A 14,006-nucleotide genomic window follows, 5' to 3' on the forward strand; every position below is an offset into this window, starting at 1 on the left:
GGGCGGGGAGAGCGGGGATGGTTACAGGAGGGGCGGGGAGAGCGGGGATGGTTACAGGAGGGGCGGGGAGAGCGGGGATGGTTACAGGAGGGGCGGGGAGAGCGGGGATGGTTACAGGAGGGGCGGGGAGAGCGGGGATGGTTACAGGAGGGGCGGGGAGAGCGGGGATGGTTACAGGAGGGGCGGGGAGAGCGGGGATGGTTACAGGAGGGGCGGGGAGAGCGGGGATGGCACCTGAGGATGCAGCCGTGTGCAGGGTGTGACTCACCACCCTAGCTTGTGGGACAGGAGGCGGCCAGCCCCCACTTGAGTTCCTTCTCGTCTACTTACCGTTCCTGCAGAGTCCTGGGTGGGAGCCTCAGCTCTGCCCCCAGCCCCGGGGGCCGTGCGGGGGTTAAGGGGAGCTGGTTGTCAGCATCAGGCTGAGGAGAGGCCTCCGTGATGGGAGCGGGAGCGAAAAGCCCTGGACAGTTGCCTTCAACAGTGGGGGTGGGGACAGACAGGCCACAGGCCCAGCTGAAGGGAGGAGCCACTGGTCAGGTTCTTGCCAACGGCCTGAGGGCCTGGCCCCGCTGCCACAGAGCGTCCCCGCAGGAGCCCTGAGCCCTGCCAGCTGTGAGGCCCTGAGGCATGGAGTCTGCCTGCCTGGGGCACGGATCGGGCTGCTGGCTCCTTCCGTACCAGCATCTGAGTCTTTTGTCTGTTCGTTTGGTTTGGGTCAGCCTGCTGCTCTCCCCGGAGCTCAGTGAAGAGCTGAGCTGGCGGCAGGGGCAGGACAGACGCCCAGGGAGTGTGCTCTTATTCAGAAGTGGGGTGTGTGCAGACGTAATCAGGTCAAGGTGAGGTCATCCTGGAGGAGACTGGGCCCCAAATCTAATATGACTGGTGTTCTTGTAAAGGGAAAACAGAGTGAGACAGACACACGGAGGAGAATGTCATATGAAGACAGAGAGAGACCGGAGTGACGGGTCTACGTGGCCAGCTGAGTCCCTGGAGGGCGCTGGTCCTAGAGCTCAGCCTTCCGGCCTCTGGCACTGGGAGAGGATACCTTTCTGTTGCCTTAAGCTTCCCTGCGTGTGGCGCTTTGTTAACAGGGGCCCCAGGAAACACAGGCAAGGGAGGCTGGTGGGGCCAGCTGTGCACCTCTCCACGGTGCCCAGGGTGCGCCCTGGACTTGCCCCTCCCCCTTGGCATCTGTTCCCAAATCCCTTAGCCACTCCTTCCTAAATACTTGTCGCCTCAGTGGGCCGGCAGTGCCCGAGTGCCCTGGCTGGGGCAGGGGCACTGCCTGCGGAGGGAAGGGGAAATGAACGTGACTTGTTCTTGTGCCCAAGGTGGTCTCGTGACGAAGTTCTAGGGTGCGGGGCAGAGAGGAGGGGAAGGCCGGGCTTGGTCAGGACTGAAGGATACCCACGTTCCCGCCCGAGCCAGCGGTGGAGGGAAGTGGGTGGCAGGGAGAGGCGAGGGCTGGGGCCCATGGTCGCAGGTGGCAGGAAAGAAACAATCGGGACAGGCAGGCCTGTCTGCGGATTTAATGGCAGGGGACTGAGCCGGGGCATCCCACCTGCCGCTTCTGCTTTTCTGGTGGCGAGAGCACCAACTGAGGGCGGGGTGAGATGGGGCGGCCGTGGAGTGCTGAGTTAGGGTGGCCGCGGGAGCTGTGGGGGGCAGAAGGCCACTCGGGAGGCCCGACACAGGTGCGCTGCTGGGCCCTTCCAGCACAGAGGTCCCTTCCAGTGGGGAGCCAGGAATGTCAAGTGGCGCTGAGACTGGGCCGCGCCTGCCCCCTTCCCCTGCGCTCCGAGGACCTTGCCCCCCTGCTGCCCACAACTGCAGCCCTCCTTCTCCTTCCTCCAGGAGGGCTCAGTCTGGGGGACAGAGGCTGGCTCGGGTGGGGATGGTCACAGTGCTGGGTGGCAGAGGAATGAGACTGGGCCCAGGGGCGGGTGGCGTGGCCCGAGCCAGGGCAGGAATGTGAGGCTAAGGGCTGTGGTCCCGAGTCCTCCAGAGGCGGGTCCTCCCGAGGTAGGTCAGGCGGGGGCGGGGAGGGGTGGTGGCGGCGGGGAGCACGGAGAGGCGGGGCAGGGGTGGGCCCGGCGCAGGGTCAGAGCTTGTGCGGGTTCACCCACTTGTAGGTGCCCTCGTACTGGAAGCCCACCCTCTTCATCAGCTCGTCCGCTTCCACAGGGCCACGGCTGGGCGGGGGACAGGTCGGGGAGAGGTGAGGGGACCCTGAGCCCCAGAGTCCCCCTCCCCATCACCCCCATCACCTCCCCCGCCCGCCGCACCTGCCGTAGACGTAGGGGATGGGCTGGGCCTTCTCGAGTTCGATCTGGTGCAGCAGAGGAGTGAAGATCCGCCAGGCCTCCCGCAGCTCGTCACTGAGGGGACAGGGGCCGGCGATGGGGTGGGTGGCGGCCCAGAGGGAAGGAGGTGGGGAAGGAGGGGGGGAGGGGCCAACCCTCACCTGCGCACGAAGTGCATCTGGCTCCCACAGAAGACATCCAGGATGAGGCGCTCATAGGCGTCGGGGAGCTTCACGTTCTGCCAACGGACAGGCGGGAGGGAGTCACCGAGGCACGCGCCCCTTGGAGCCCTGGACGCCACCCCCTCCCCACAGGCGGGCACCCACCTTGTATCTGTTGCCGTAGGTCAGGTCCAGCTCCGACTCCTCAGGGTTGAAGAACATGCCAGGCTTCTTGGTCATCATTTTGGTGTACACGGCCTCATTGGGCTGCACGCGGATCACCAGCTCATTGCGCTTGCACTGCTGTCGGAAGATGTCCCCGGCCACGTCGCAGAACTGCAGACGCACCTCGGCCTTGCGCTCGTTCAGGGCTTTGCCGCAGCGCAGGATGAAGGGCACCCCTGGGGGGACAAGGCCAGCCTTGGGGGGCCGTTCGGGTGGATGAGGGGGCCAGGTCCCACCACCGCGGGCCCAGCGGCATCACCTACCATCCCACCGCTCGTTCTCCACGTAGAGGACGACGGCCGCAAAGGTGGCTGTGGTGGACCCCTGGGGCACTGTGGGGTCATCCAGGTACCCTTTGGTGGCCTCTCCCTCTCCGTTGGGGTTCCCCACATACTGGCCCAGGACCACGTTGCTCGCCTGCACCTCTGAGATACATTTCAACACCTTGACCTGGAGAAGAGCCAGGGAGAGGGGCCCCTTGGGTAACAAGGACAGCAGGTGCCAGGAACCATGTGACTCCGAGGGGTGGCCTTCCTGGACGGGTGAGTGGCCCAGATAGTCAGGAGGCTCCGTCATGCAAGGGTCCTCTGGGGCCACCTCAGCCCGCCCTCACTGTTGCTGAAGGAGAAGCTGAGGCCTAGAAGGTCAGTTCTGGGACAGGACACCTCGGGCTCGCAGCTGGCTGCGGCAGAGGGGAGGGGCCTGGCGGGCACAGCCCCACCCACCTTCTCATCGCGGACGTCATCCGAGTGGGTGGAGGCGGGCTTCTCCATGGCCACCAGACATAGCATCTGCAGGAGGTGGTTCTGCATCACATCCCTGGTGGGGGAGCGGACAGTGAGCTAAGGCCCCTCCCTGCTGGCCAGGTTCTGGGGGCTCAGGGCCTTAAACTGGGCTTGTTTCCCGAGCCCCCGTGTCTGCCAGGTCCCCTTAAGGCAAAGGAGAAGACCGTGACCACTCCTGACTGCTCAGACACTCCTGCTGCCAAAACAGGAAGAGGCGACCCTGCAGGGGGGCGGGATGCCCGCCCCCCCATCTCCCAGGAAGGGGAACCAGGCTCTCACCGGATGATCCCAAATTCATCGAAGTAGCCCCCACGACCCTCAGTGCCAAAGGGCTCTTTGAAGGTGAGAATGACGCAGGCGATGTTGTCCCGGTTCCAGATGGGGCCGAAGATCCTGTTGGCAAACCTGCAGGAGGGGCAGGGTGAAGGCTGGTGGGCATCCGAGGGGGCAGCAGCAGGGCCCCCCAGCGCCCAGTCCTGGCCCCGGTCGCACCTCAGCACCATAAGGTTCTGGACCATCTCCTTGCCCAGGTAGTGGTCGATGCGGTAGATCTGGTCCTCGCGGAACAGGGAGGCGATGTGGTTGGACAGCCGGTTGGAGCTCTCTAGGTCCCTCCCGAAGGGCTTCTCCACGATGATGCGATTCCAGCCTCTGCGGGAGGCCAGAGCTGCGTCACTCCCACACCCTCCCTGGGGACCAGGGCTGAGCCCCTCATCCCCCTCCAAAGCCCCTTCCCCAGGGAGTGAGGGCAGAGCCTCCCTGCCACCGCTCTGCAGTGAGATGAGCCAGCAAAGCTCTGCCGGGCCGGCCCTCCCCCGGCCTCGGCACGGAGAACACCTCCTTTCCTTCCCAGCTCTCAGCGCCACGCTCAAAGCTGACTGGCTGGTGGCTGGAAGGAGCGCCACTGGCTGGCTCTGCTCCCTCCTGGGCCCCGAGCTAGTGAGAAAACGGGGAGGGGATGCCAAAAGCAGAGCCACCTCCATGGGTTTTAATGTGGAGAAAGATCCCTTATTCCTCACGGAGAGTTAATGTGGGACAAAGTGAAACCGACACGGCTGTGGCTTTGGAAAAACGACAGAGCGCTGAGCTGCTGCGGCACAGGCAACAGGGTTCCCGTGGACCAACGCCGCCCTCTGGTGGTGGTCGAAGGGACCCTGAGAAACGCCGAAAGCTAGAGTAAGCGACCGGCAGCAAGAGTTTCGTGGAGCAACACTGCCACCTTGTGGTGCTAGGCGGGACTGTTGCCAGGGACAACGGGATTTCATACGGGGGATTTGGAAGGTAAACACGGGTGGTAGCATTTTCAGTAAAGGCTGTTAGAGAACTACTCTTACTCCTATTGCCTTCTTTGGAGAGGTAATTCATGGCAAGAACAAACACGGGACATCTGTCTTTTTCAGACTCCCTAGATCGGTCGGCCCAGGAGGCAGGAAGGGAGGGTGAAAGAGCAGCCTTACGTCTGGCTCATGCAGGTTTCGTGGATGTTCTTGGTGACAGCCTCATAGACAGTGGGGGGCAGGGCCAGGTAGAAGAGGCGGTTGGCCTGTGGCCCCTGGTGGAGAGCGTTCATGTGGCTGTTGAGGCGCTCGTAGGAGGCTGCATCGTTGTACTGGCCAGCCACATAGGAGTTGCGGGCAAAGAACTCCTCCAGTTTGGGCTTCTCGTCCGGGGCAGCCTAGAAAATACGGACACAAGGATGTCGGACCGGCCCCTCCCTCCCTCCCTGATCCCATGGGCAGGGCGGGCTTCCTGAGAAGTCAGCCATCCTAGCCCTGCACTAGGCTCACTCCCATCTCGTCGGCTTTGCACACCCATGGGGGCGGGGGCCGCGTGACCTAAGACGGAAGCCAGAGTTCAGGAAACTTTGACCTGGGAGAAAGATCTCTCTCCAAAGTCATTCCACCAAAGTATGGTATGTTGAGAAAAGTCAGGCTTGCAGCATTTCCATGGTGGAGGGGCCACAGGGTACAGTGGGAAGGAACTGGTGAGCCCAAGTCAGAGGGGGCTGGGAAACAGGGGTCTCAGGCTGGCATCAAGGAAGCAGTGGGAGCAGGTGGGGAGGAGTGCCAGGCTGAGGATCGCTAGGGAGGAAGTGGCCCTGGCACAGGGGGGAAAGGCTGGGCCTGGGGGGAGGGAGGAAGGGCATCTGCGATGGGAGGCGGGTATGGCACGTATGGAGACCCCAGAAGCCACTCACTTTGAAGAAGGGCTCGCTCTGCTTGCGGATGTCAGCCACTGTGAGGCGGGAGCGGGCATAGCCCACGATGTAGGTGTCTTCGGGCAAAAGGCCATCCCGGAACAGCCACCTGAGGGCAGAGCACGGCTGTGGCGAGGGCGAGGGCAAGAGGACCGTGGCGGGCAGTGAGCAGTGGGGGAACAAGCTTACCAGATGGTGGGGTAGATTTTCTTCTTGGCCAGGTCACCCTGTGGCAGAGAAAACAGGCATGGTTAGGAGCTGAGGACATGCCCTAGATCATCTCCCCCCAGGACACCCGGGTACCCTTGTCCTGCCCCTGTGTACAGCCTGAGCAGCTTGAACTAGAGCCCAGCCTAGCCCTTGACCCTGACCCGACAGTGCTCGCACACTGCCGGGGGCACTTCGAGGCAAAGAGACCTCGTGCTGGCCAGGAGGCAACCACCAACCCGCTGGTTCCACGATCCACAGACCCCAGTCTCTGGTCGAGCAGGCAGAACCAAAGCCAACACAAGATGCCCGCTTCTAAACAGCTCACGGGCTAAAGAAAACCCTAAATTCCCTGGAACCGAATGGCAATGGAAGTAGCACACATCAAATGAGACATGACCTTAAATGCTTAGGTTAGCAAAAAAGAACGGCTGGAAGCTGCTGAGCTCAGAATTCAATTGAAGAAGTTAGAAAAAGGACAGCAGAATTTTAAACCCAAACAAATTACAAGGCAGAGAACAATGAAAAATAAAAATGAATAAAACGGAAAAACAAACCAAAAGAAAAGATCAAAAAGCCGAAAGTTGGTGCTTGAAAAAGACTAATCAAAACAGACAGCCTTCTGGCAAGACTGGTTTTTTAAAATAATTAATTAATTAATTAATTAATTATTGGCTGCGTTGGGTCTTCGTTGCTGTGCGTGGGCTTTCTCTAGTTGCAGCGAGTGGGGGCTACTCTTGGTTGCTGTGCGTGGGCTTCTCATTGCGGTGGCTTCTCTTGTTGTGGAGCACAGGCTTCAGTAGTTGTGGCGCAAGGGCTTAGTTGCTCTGAGGCATGTGGGATCTTCCCGGACCAGGGCTCAAACCCGTGTCCCCTGCACTGGCAGGTGGATTCTTAAACACTGCGCCGCCAGGGAAGTCCCAAGACTGCTTTTTAAACAGGCACCAAGAATTAGGAGTGCAGTGGGACAAAACTACCGATGGGAAAGACAGAAGAGAGGTTTATGAACAACCTTACTGCATGTCTGACAACTTACATGAAATGGACACATTTCTAGAAAAATCCAACATACCAAAACGGAGCAAGGGACCTGAGCAGGCAATGGTTATAAAGGAGACAGGATTGCAGCCACAGCCTTCCCAATGAGACAAGCCTGGCCCTGATCCTGGCACAGAAAGCTCTGCCAGCGGGTCTCCCAGGAAGAGAGAACACCAGTCTGAGGCAAAGCCTGCCTGGGAAGCACCTGCTGAGCCACGTGATGGGGCCCCAGAACCCTGCGGCTGGAACCTCTGAGAAATGCACACAGGAGGCCCCAAGCCCATCTCGTCCATGTACACAGATACAGATGCAAAATTTCTGCAGAAGATACCAGCAAACCCAATCATGCAACGTCAAAAATGGAGTATGTCAGAATCAAGTTGGGGTCATCCTGCAAACGAAAGGTTGGTTTGATGCTGAAAAGCAAAAAAAAAAAAAAAAAAAAAAAAAAAATAACAGATTAAAGGAAAAAAAGCTGTAAGAAATCTGTCTACTCCTTTTGATTTTTCAATCTAGCAACCTTGCTAAACTCACCAGATGTAGATAAAGTGTTCCAGACATCAACATCTATCACAATAGGACCTCTTACCAAACTAGGAATAAAAGGGAACTTCCTTATCTTGATAAACAGCACCTATTAAAAACCCCCACAAACATCATATATTGTGGGGAAATGTTGAAACAATCCCCCTTAAACAGCCAGGAGCAAGAAAAGAGCGCCTGCCATTGGCTGTTTATTCAATGCCCCACCAGAAGCCCTGACAGCGGCAGGTGGAGAGCGGACAAGAGCGGACAAGACATGAGGAAGGGAAACGAAGAGCCACGCTGGCCCTCTTTGTAGCTGACAGTCTGTCCATCGAAAGAAAACCACCTCAAAGCAAGCTACAGGCAAATTATTACAATTAATGAGATTTTAGCAAGGTTGATAGATTTAAAAAAATCAACAGATGGGAGTAGAAACAGATTTCTTAAGACACAGAAAGCAGTAATCAGAAAAACGGATAAATGAAGGTTTCAGCAAAATTAGAAACTCCTGTTCACCATAATACACTACCAAGAAGGTGAATAGAAAGAAAGAAAAAAAAGAAGATGAATCCACCCAAAGGCTCAAATCCATCAACAGGGGATGGACACGCAGCGTCAAGGGGGGAGCCGACGGGTTCCCTGGTGGGCCAGTGGTTAGGGTTAGGGCTCCTGCTTCCACTTCAGGGGGCCTGGGTTCGATTCCTGGTCGGGGAACTAAGATCCTGCAAGCTGTGCAGGAGGCCAAAACAAAAACAAAAAAGGGATGAGCCAGTGACCCACCCAGCACATGTGAATCTCAAAATCATAACGCTAAGCCCCAGACCCAGACACAAGACTAAATACCCTGAGTTCATTTAAGTGAAGCTTTAGAAAAGGCAAAATGGTTGCACGGTGATGGAAGTGACAGCCGCGGTGTTCCAGAGCAGGAGGTGGACCACCGCCCAAGGACTTCCTGGGGAGGTGGGAACATCCTCTTTGCTAATAAAGGTGTGTAAACCTTTACAGTGAAAATGGGTGCCTTTCAACGTGTACAAGTTTTACCTAAAAATAAAAAGACTGAAAAGAATAATAACCGAGCAGAGGGTGGGGCCCGGGTAGCCTGAGCGCTTAGCTGTTGACTTGTGTGCGCGTGAAACTTTCCAAAGTAAGAGCAAGGGTATGAACACACAGTGACTGTGGGCAACAATATGGTCATCCCACGAAGGTGACAGAAGACTCACTAAAATGTCACTAAAAAGTCCCTTCTCTCCACTCCAGTTCAGTCGCCGTGGCCACGGCAACATGCGTTAATTTGGTATTGGTGACCTGACAAAGGAATTCTCCACTCCGGTGGAAGAGGCTTCGAGCAAGAGCATGGCCGGGGGGTGGGGTGGGGGGTGGGGGGCAGAGGAAGCCTGCGGGGCACAGCAGGCCACCCTTTCATGCGCCCGCCCTGTAATCAGGGAGGGCCGCTGGGCGGAGGCGCTGGACTCACCCTGGGCAGGAAAACCACCTCCAGGGATAAGGACCCAAATCTTCGAGGCAAAATAACCTTAGGAGCCACATAACCACTGGACGGGTTCTATGAACCACTGCAGAACGGAAGCCGCGTGACCAGAAGCGAAGCAATTCCAACCTGATTAAAATCCCTGTCCCCTAGACAGGCAGTTAGGAAGGCACTTGGGGGTCTCCTGGGTGGCGGTGGAGGTCGGGGCGGGCCACTTATGAGACTCAAATGTTCGCGTTCCTCCTGTCCTTGGCTTCAGCCTCCAACTCCCGGGCTGAGCCGACCTCTGCATGCAGACAAGCCCAGGTGTCTGTTCCACCCCAGGTCACCACCTCCAGGCTCCACTGGGACCCCGACGGCCCGAAGTGGGCGGTTCCCAAGCCAGGGTTCCCCATGCTGCTGCCCCTGCCCATGTCTTGCCAACTGCTCAGAACTGATCCCCCACGTGCCTGCCACCTTCCATGGGAGCCACGGAGACAGCAGTGCATCAAGGTCCGGCTCCGACCCCCAGCCGGGGCCTCGAGCTGCCCCCGAGCCCAGTAGCCCCCAGCTGCGGCCCCCTCCTCCCAGGGCCCATCGGCGCCTGCTTCCTGCTTCTTCATCACTGGGACCGGGCCGGTGGGAGACTCCACTCTGGTCCCCGGGGCTCGGTGGGCCCCGTCTCCTCCCGGGCTTGTCGGGGACTGGCCGGGAGAAACGACCAGCACCACGGCCCACAGCCACCTCCCGCCTTCCTGGCCAAGTGGAATGTTTGCTTCCGATCAAATTCCAGCAGGCTGCCCGCCGGGCCCAGCGGGCCCAGCGTCCTGCCTGACTCACGGCGCCCCACACCCCACTGCTCTCGCTGGTCCCTTTGGGATTAACTAGCGATAGAACCTGCTCGCCTTGTTCAGCTCAGTCCTGCAACCAGTGGCCTGTTGCGCTCCGAGTCACCCGACGGAAAGACGAGGTAGGACCCAGGACAGTGGGGGCAGGGGCCCGGGGAGGCCCACCCTCCCCACCAGCCTGGGCTGGACTCCGCTACCAGAACCACTGTGGGAAGAGAGCACGCTGTACATGGTGGGGGCGATGATGGGGCTCCTGAGGACCACAGCAGGGAGGGACATGCCTGGGGACACATGGTGATGTAGCAGAAGCAGTACCTGATTCAAATTTCCAGCTGTCAGCCAAGGGCCGTGGGCCGCCACCTGCGTGTCACCGCCCAGGTCTGACCTCAGTCTCCAGTTTTATAAACCCTCGGTCTCGGTCTCGGAGGCTTTTAGGGTGGAGGGGCGCGGCAGAGAATGCAGAGGCCGGCTGCCAGCTGGAGGCCAGGAAGGGGTGGGCTATCCCTGTCCCACTAGGGCCACCCGGGTCAAGGATCACCCAGGTCCTGGGGTGGAGCGCAGCTCTGCTGGGGCCCAGCTGGATCCCAGCCACTGGGGTGAGACCCTGGGGCTGCTGAGGCAGGCTGGGCTGCAAAACCAACAAAAGGGCCTCCCTCCTACTCCCTGGGGCTCATGAATCATCAGGCCTTTGGGGGAGTGCCAGAGTCATCATGACACAGCAAGAATCTTATCGCCCTAAGAGGGGAGGCAGCCCAGAAACACCCCGAGGAGAGGGAGGGCTGAGGCTGCCAGATCATGCCATGCACGGGCCCATCACTGGGATGGGACCTGAGCACCGATCGAGCCCACAGCCCTCGTGGTCCAGGTGGGGAAACCGAGGCCCAGAGAGGCGAGGGACGTGCTGAGGACCATGCAGTGAGCCAATCTTGCCCGAGGGGGCTCCCAGTCCTGTTCTCTTTCTCTCGCCCCGATTGCTCTCTCCGTCCACTGTGGGGGGAAAGTGGCTCCAGCCTGGGAGAGGACACATGCGATCTGCCAGGCCCCAGGTTCCTCTCCCAATGCTGGTCTATAAGGAGAAGCTGAGCTCTTTCATTCCAGAGCTCTCTGGACTGGGACAGTAAGTACCTCCACTCCCTTCCCAGCCGAGGGTGGGAGTCCTGAGAAGGGAGATAGTGGTCTCAGAGCAGGGAGAAGAGAGTGGCTGAAAGCCCATCGGTAAGTCCACGAGTCAGCCTCAGGACACGCCCAGGAAGGAAGCTGGGCATGCGGGCGACGGTTGGGTAAGCGGCCCAGGGAGGAGAGGGGGCAGAGGACGGCCCTGCAGCCCAGCCTGCCCCAGGGGCTCTGCGTCCGCTCGTCCTTCTGAGAGGAAGGCTCTGTTCCATGGCCCTGGGAACATGAAGGCCTGGCAGTGTCTGCTGTCACATGCACTCACCTTGGGTTCCGGCCCCCAGCACAGTTCCCACGAGGAGGAGGAGGGAGGGGGGAGGGAGGAGGGAGGAAGCCTCCCAGCTGGGCTAGGTGGGAGCTCTTCTAGGTGCTGCCCTTGCAGGGACACCCCCCCCGCACCCGGAACAGGAGGAGGGAGAAATACACAAGGGCTCTTCCTCAAGGACCCTCCTCCTCCCCCACTCCACCCTGCTGGAGAGGCACTTCCCACTTCTGCTCTAGAGGCCTCTGGTTATTGCTCCCACAGCAGAGGAGAGCAAAGGGGAACCCTACTGTTGGCAAAGAAACAAAGTTGCCTAAGCCCAAGCCCATCCCACATGAAGGCAGTGGAGTCACAGAATCAGCTCAGCAGAGCCCCAGGGCCCTCCACACTTGCTTCAGAAGACCTCAGCTGCTAAGTGGAGACAATGAGGTTCAGAGAAGGAAAGATACCTGCCCCAGGCCACAGAGCAAACTTGGATGCTCTCAATGAGGTATCTAAGTGTTGAGGGCCTGGGGTCATATGCCATTTACTGAGGCCTGGGACCCTCTGTTGGAGCATCCTGTGACAGGCCGGTATGGGGACGGAGGGGGGGGGGAAGGAGGAAAAATAATCCTGAGTTACTTTCTCCCCCAACCTATTTCTTAGACAAGGTCCCAGGTGTTAAGGTTTCTGGCTCCTCTAAGGGGATGAGGCCGGGGCCAGGGTGGGGGCCAGTCCTGCTCCGTGTGCTCCTCCTGGGCACCCCCCAGTCCTGGGTGACAGGGGGTCAGGGGACAGTGTTTGGGGTGACCTTCCTTCCCTCCCACTGGCAGAGCCCTGCATTCTGGCTCGCTTTTCCAAGTTCTGAAGAGAATCACAAAACTGGCAGGAGGCAGGCTCTGCAAAGCACGGTGGTGTGTTACGACACATGAACGAAGAGCCGAGTTCCTCCAGAGCTGAGGGGACAGTGGTGTGGAAGTCACAGAGAGACAATGTCTGCCCCGCCAAGAGCTGACTAGTTTGGGTAGAACTCTCGCTTGAGGTTTATATAATAAGTTACCAGCAAAGATGCTCATATCACGGGTAGCAGATTCTTGGTCAAGTCCACGGTGAAAAGTGAAAAGAGAAAAGAGACCACTTTCACTTTGAGATGAAACCCTGACAGCTCCCCAGCCCCTGCTCATGTCTTACCACTGGGTAGATCTTGTTTCCACACGGCACGTGGGGAGAGTGCTTCAGTCAGGGGTCATGGCTCTCTGAGGACCCACCCTCCCTCTCCTGTTCCCCCACCCTCATCACGTATGGTCAGCGTGCTTTACTTCTGACTTTGCTTCTACTCTTTGGCCTTTCTGATCAGAGAAAAGTGGCAGTTCCACTGGCTAGACAATGGGGCTGGTCTCAGTTCCTCAGCAGGCCTTGGAAGCTGGGGCAAAGAGATGGTATTTCAAGAAAGGTTAAGTGTTTTTCCTCAGGGAACTTGACAGTAGAGAGATAAGGCAGAGATCCAGCCTCGAATCCTACCTCTGGATCTAACTGTGTGACATCTGTCAAGTCAGAAACAGGTTTGGAAAACATACTCCCAGAATCAATCGCTTCCCCTGTTTGCATCTCAGTTTTCCCTGTGGAGGAGGAAGTCCAACCAGACAGTCTCTAAGGACCTCCCAGCTCCAGGACATAGGTCTACAGTCAATGGCTGCACACGGACTTCAGAAATGCCTCGCGGTGTGTGTATACTGGGTGGTGGCAGGAGGAGTGGCACATGAGCAAGGGCAACAGCGAGAGCCCAACCGAGCAGAGCCCGAGGGACCCGACGACAATCAGTTGGGAAAGCCCAGGTACCTAAAGGGAAGGGAACTGAAGCAACGTCACGCTCTAAGTCTGCTGCTTCTACGATGTGGGGCCTGGGGGAGACTCACCGATGCACCCATGATGATAAAGATATGCGTATCAGCCTGATGGAAAGCATCGCCCTGGTACAGCTCTTCCCGCAGGATCCCGCACACCTGGGTCCGGCTCAGAGCCACCTGCCCTGCCATGATGCTCTCTGGTGGAAGAAAAACTGGTTAACAAGGCAGGAGAACAGAAGAGCATTGAGAAGCTGGCCCCTTTCTGGGGGGGTCCTTTGGGCTCTCACCCAGTTGGTGCCTGATTATTGAAATCACTCACTGTGAATGGCTGGGGAGCAGGACGTTTGGGAGGTTAGAAACTGCTGGCCCTGGGCTCTGGCCATACTCTCTGGGCAACCTTCTTTCATGGTGTATGTTACAAAATTACCCAAAGCATTAGTGAATTCCTACTAGGGCCTCCGCTCTGGGGGACTGAATAAAACCCTACTGTAGCATTTTACGACCTGCTTAAGACTATCTCACCCGGGGTTCAGGCGGAAACTCCACAATGAGCTGGAGCATGCTAGATTGTGCAGCTGATGGAGTGTAGCTCCAGCCCTCCTCCTGCCACGCTGCGAGACACCGGCAAACCCCGTGTCCAGTGTGGCGGGGGGGCGGGGATGCAGGGGACTGTGAGATCGGCTAAGACCCTCTCGATTTTGCCCCGTTCCCAAGTACGGGAAATCAAAGTGCCTCGCAGCGCCGCGACCGCCCACTCAGTTACCTGTGCTTCGACGCTGCCGCCCGTCGCGCTCGCAGCCCCGGAGTTCCCGGCAGTTTCCGGGGGCTACTCCCCGCCGGCCCATTTAACCGGCGGGGGCGGGCACCTGGTCTGAGCTGACCAGCCTCAGGCGAGACGCGCGGGTGGGGCCTCTGCAGGCCCCTCCCTCGAGGGGCAGGGAGGGCCAAGGGGCGGGCAGGTGCGCGCGCATTCCAGGCCGCCCCCCCCCCC

At 58.8% G+C, this 14,006-nt stretch overlaps 2 protein-coding genes across 4 annotated transcripts in view; one reads left to right on the forward strand and one right to left on the reverse strand.

The window, feature by feature from the left end:
* Window positions 1-1,516: 1,516 nt before the first annotated feature.
* The window catches only part of G6PD (glucose-6-phosphate dehydrogenase), a 12,828-nt gene continuing 338 nt past the window's right edge, over window positions 1,517-14,006 (reverse strand). For 2 of the 3 annotated variants that reach the window (XM_029240479.1, XM_029240481.1), the window contains exons 2-13: window positions 13,085-13,212; window positions 5,864-5,901; window positions 5,675-5,783; window positions 4,935-5,152; window positions 3,970-4,128; window positions 3,757-3,882; window positions 3,418-3,511; window positions 2,956-3,142; window positions 2,633-2,868; window positions 2,468-2,544; window positions 2,289-2,381; window positions 1,517-2,195 (exon numbers count right to left, since the gene is read on the reverse strand). In XM_029240479.1, the coding sequence (XP_029096312.1) occupies window positions 2,105-2,195; window positions 2,289-2,381; window positions 2,468-2,544; window positions 2,633-2,868; window positions 2,956-3,142; window positions 3,418-3,511; window positions 3,757-3,882; window positions 3,970-4,128; window positions 4,935-5,152; window positions 5,675-5,783; window positions 5,864-5,901; window positions 13,085-13,212 (1,556 nt within the window). In that variant the 3' untranslated portion in view covers window positions 1,517-2,104. Of the gene's footprint in view, window positions 2,196-2,288; window positions 2,382-2,467; window positions 2,545-2,632; window positions 2,869-2,955; window positions 3,143-3,417; window positions 3,512-3,756; window positions 3,883-3,969; window positions 4,129-4,934; window positions 5,153-5,674; window positions 5,784-5,863; window positions 5,902-13,084; window positions 13,213-13,778 lie in introns of all 3 variants that reach the window. The other variant, XM_029240480.1, reaches the window with a different exon arrangement.
* The window catches only part of IKBKG (inhibitor of nuclear factor kappa B kinase regulatory subunit gamma), a 26,764-nt gene continuing 22,260 nt past the window's right edge, over window positions 9,503-14,006 (forward strand). Inside the window, exon 1 of the mRNA XM_029240483.1 lies at window positions 9,503-9,879. The gene's annotated coding sequence lies outside the window, so the exon portion shown is untranslated. The remainder of the gene's footprint in view (window positions 9,880-14,006) is intronic.

The sequence above is a fragment of the Monodon monoceros genome, unplaced genomic scaffold (assembly GCF_005190385.1).
Source record: "Monodon monoceros isolate NGI ecotype Baffin Bay Population unplaced genomic scaffold, NGI_Narwhal_1 Super_Scaffold_22, whole genome shotgun sequence".
Classification (NCBI taxonomy): Eukaryota; Metazoa; Chordata; class Mammalia; order Artiodactyla; family Monodontidae; genus Monodon; species Monodon monoceros.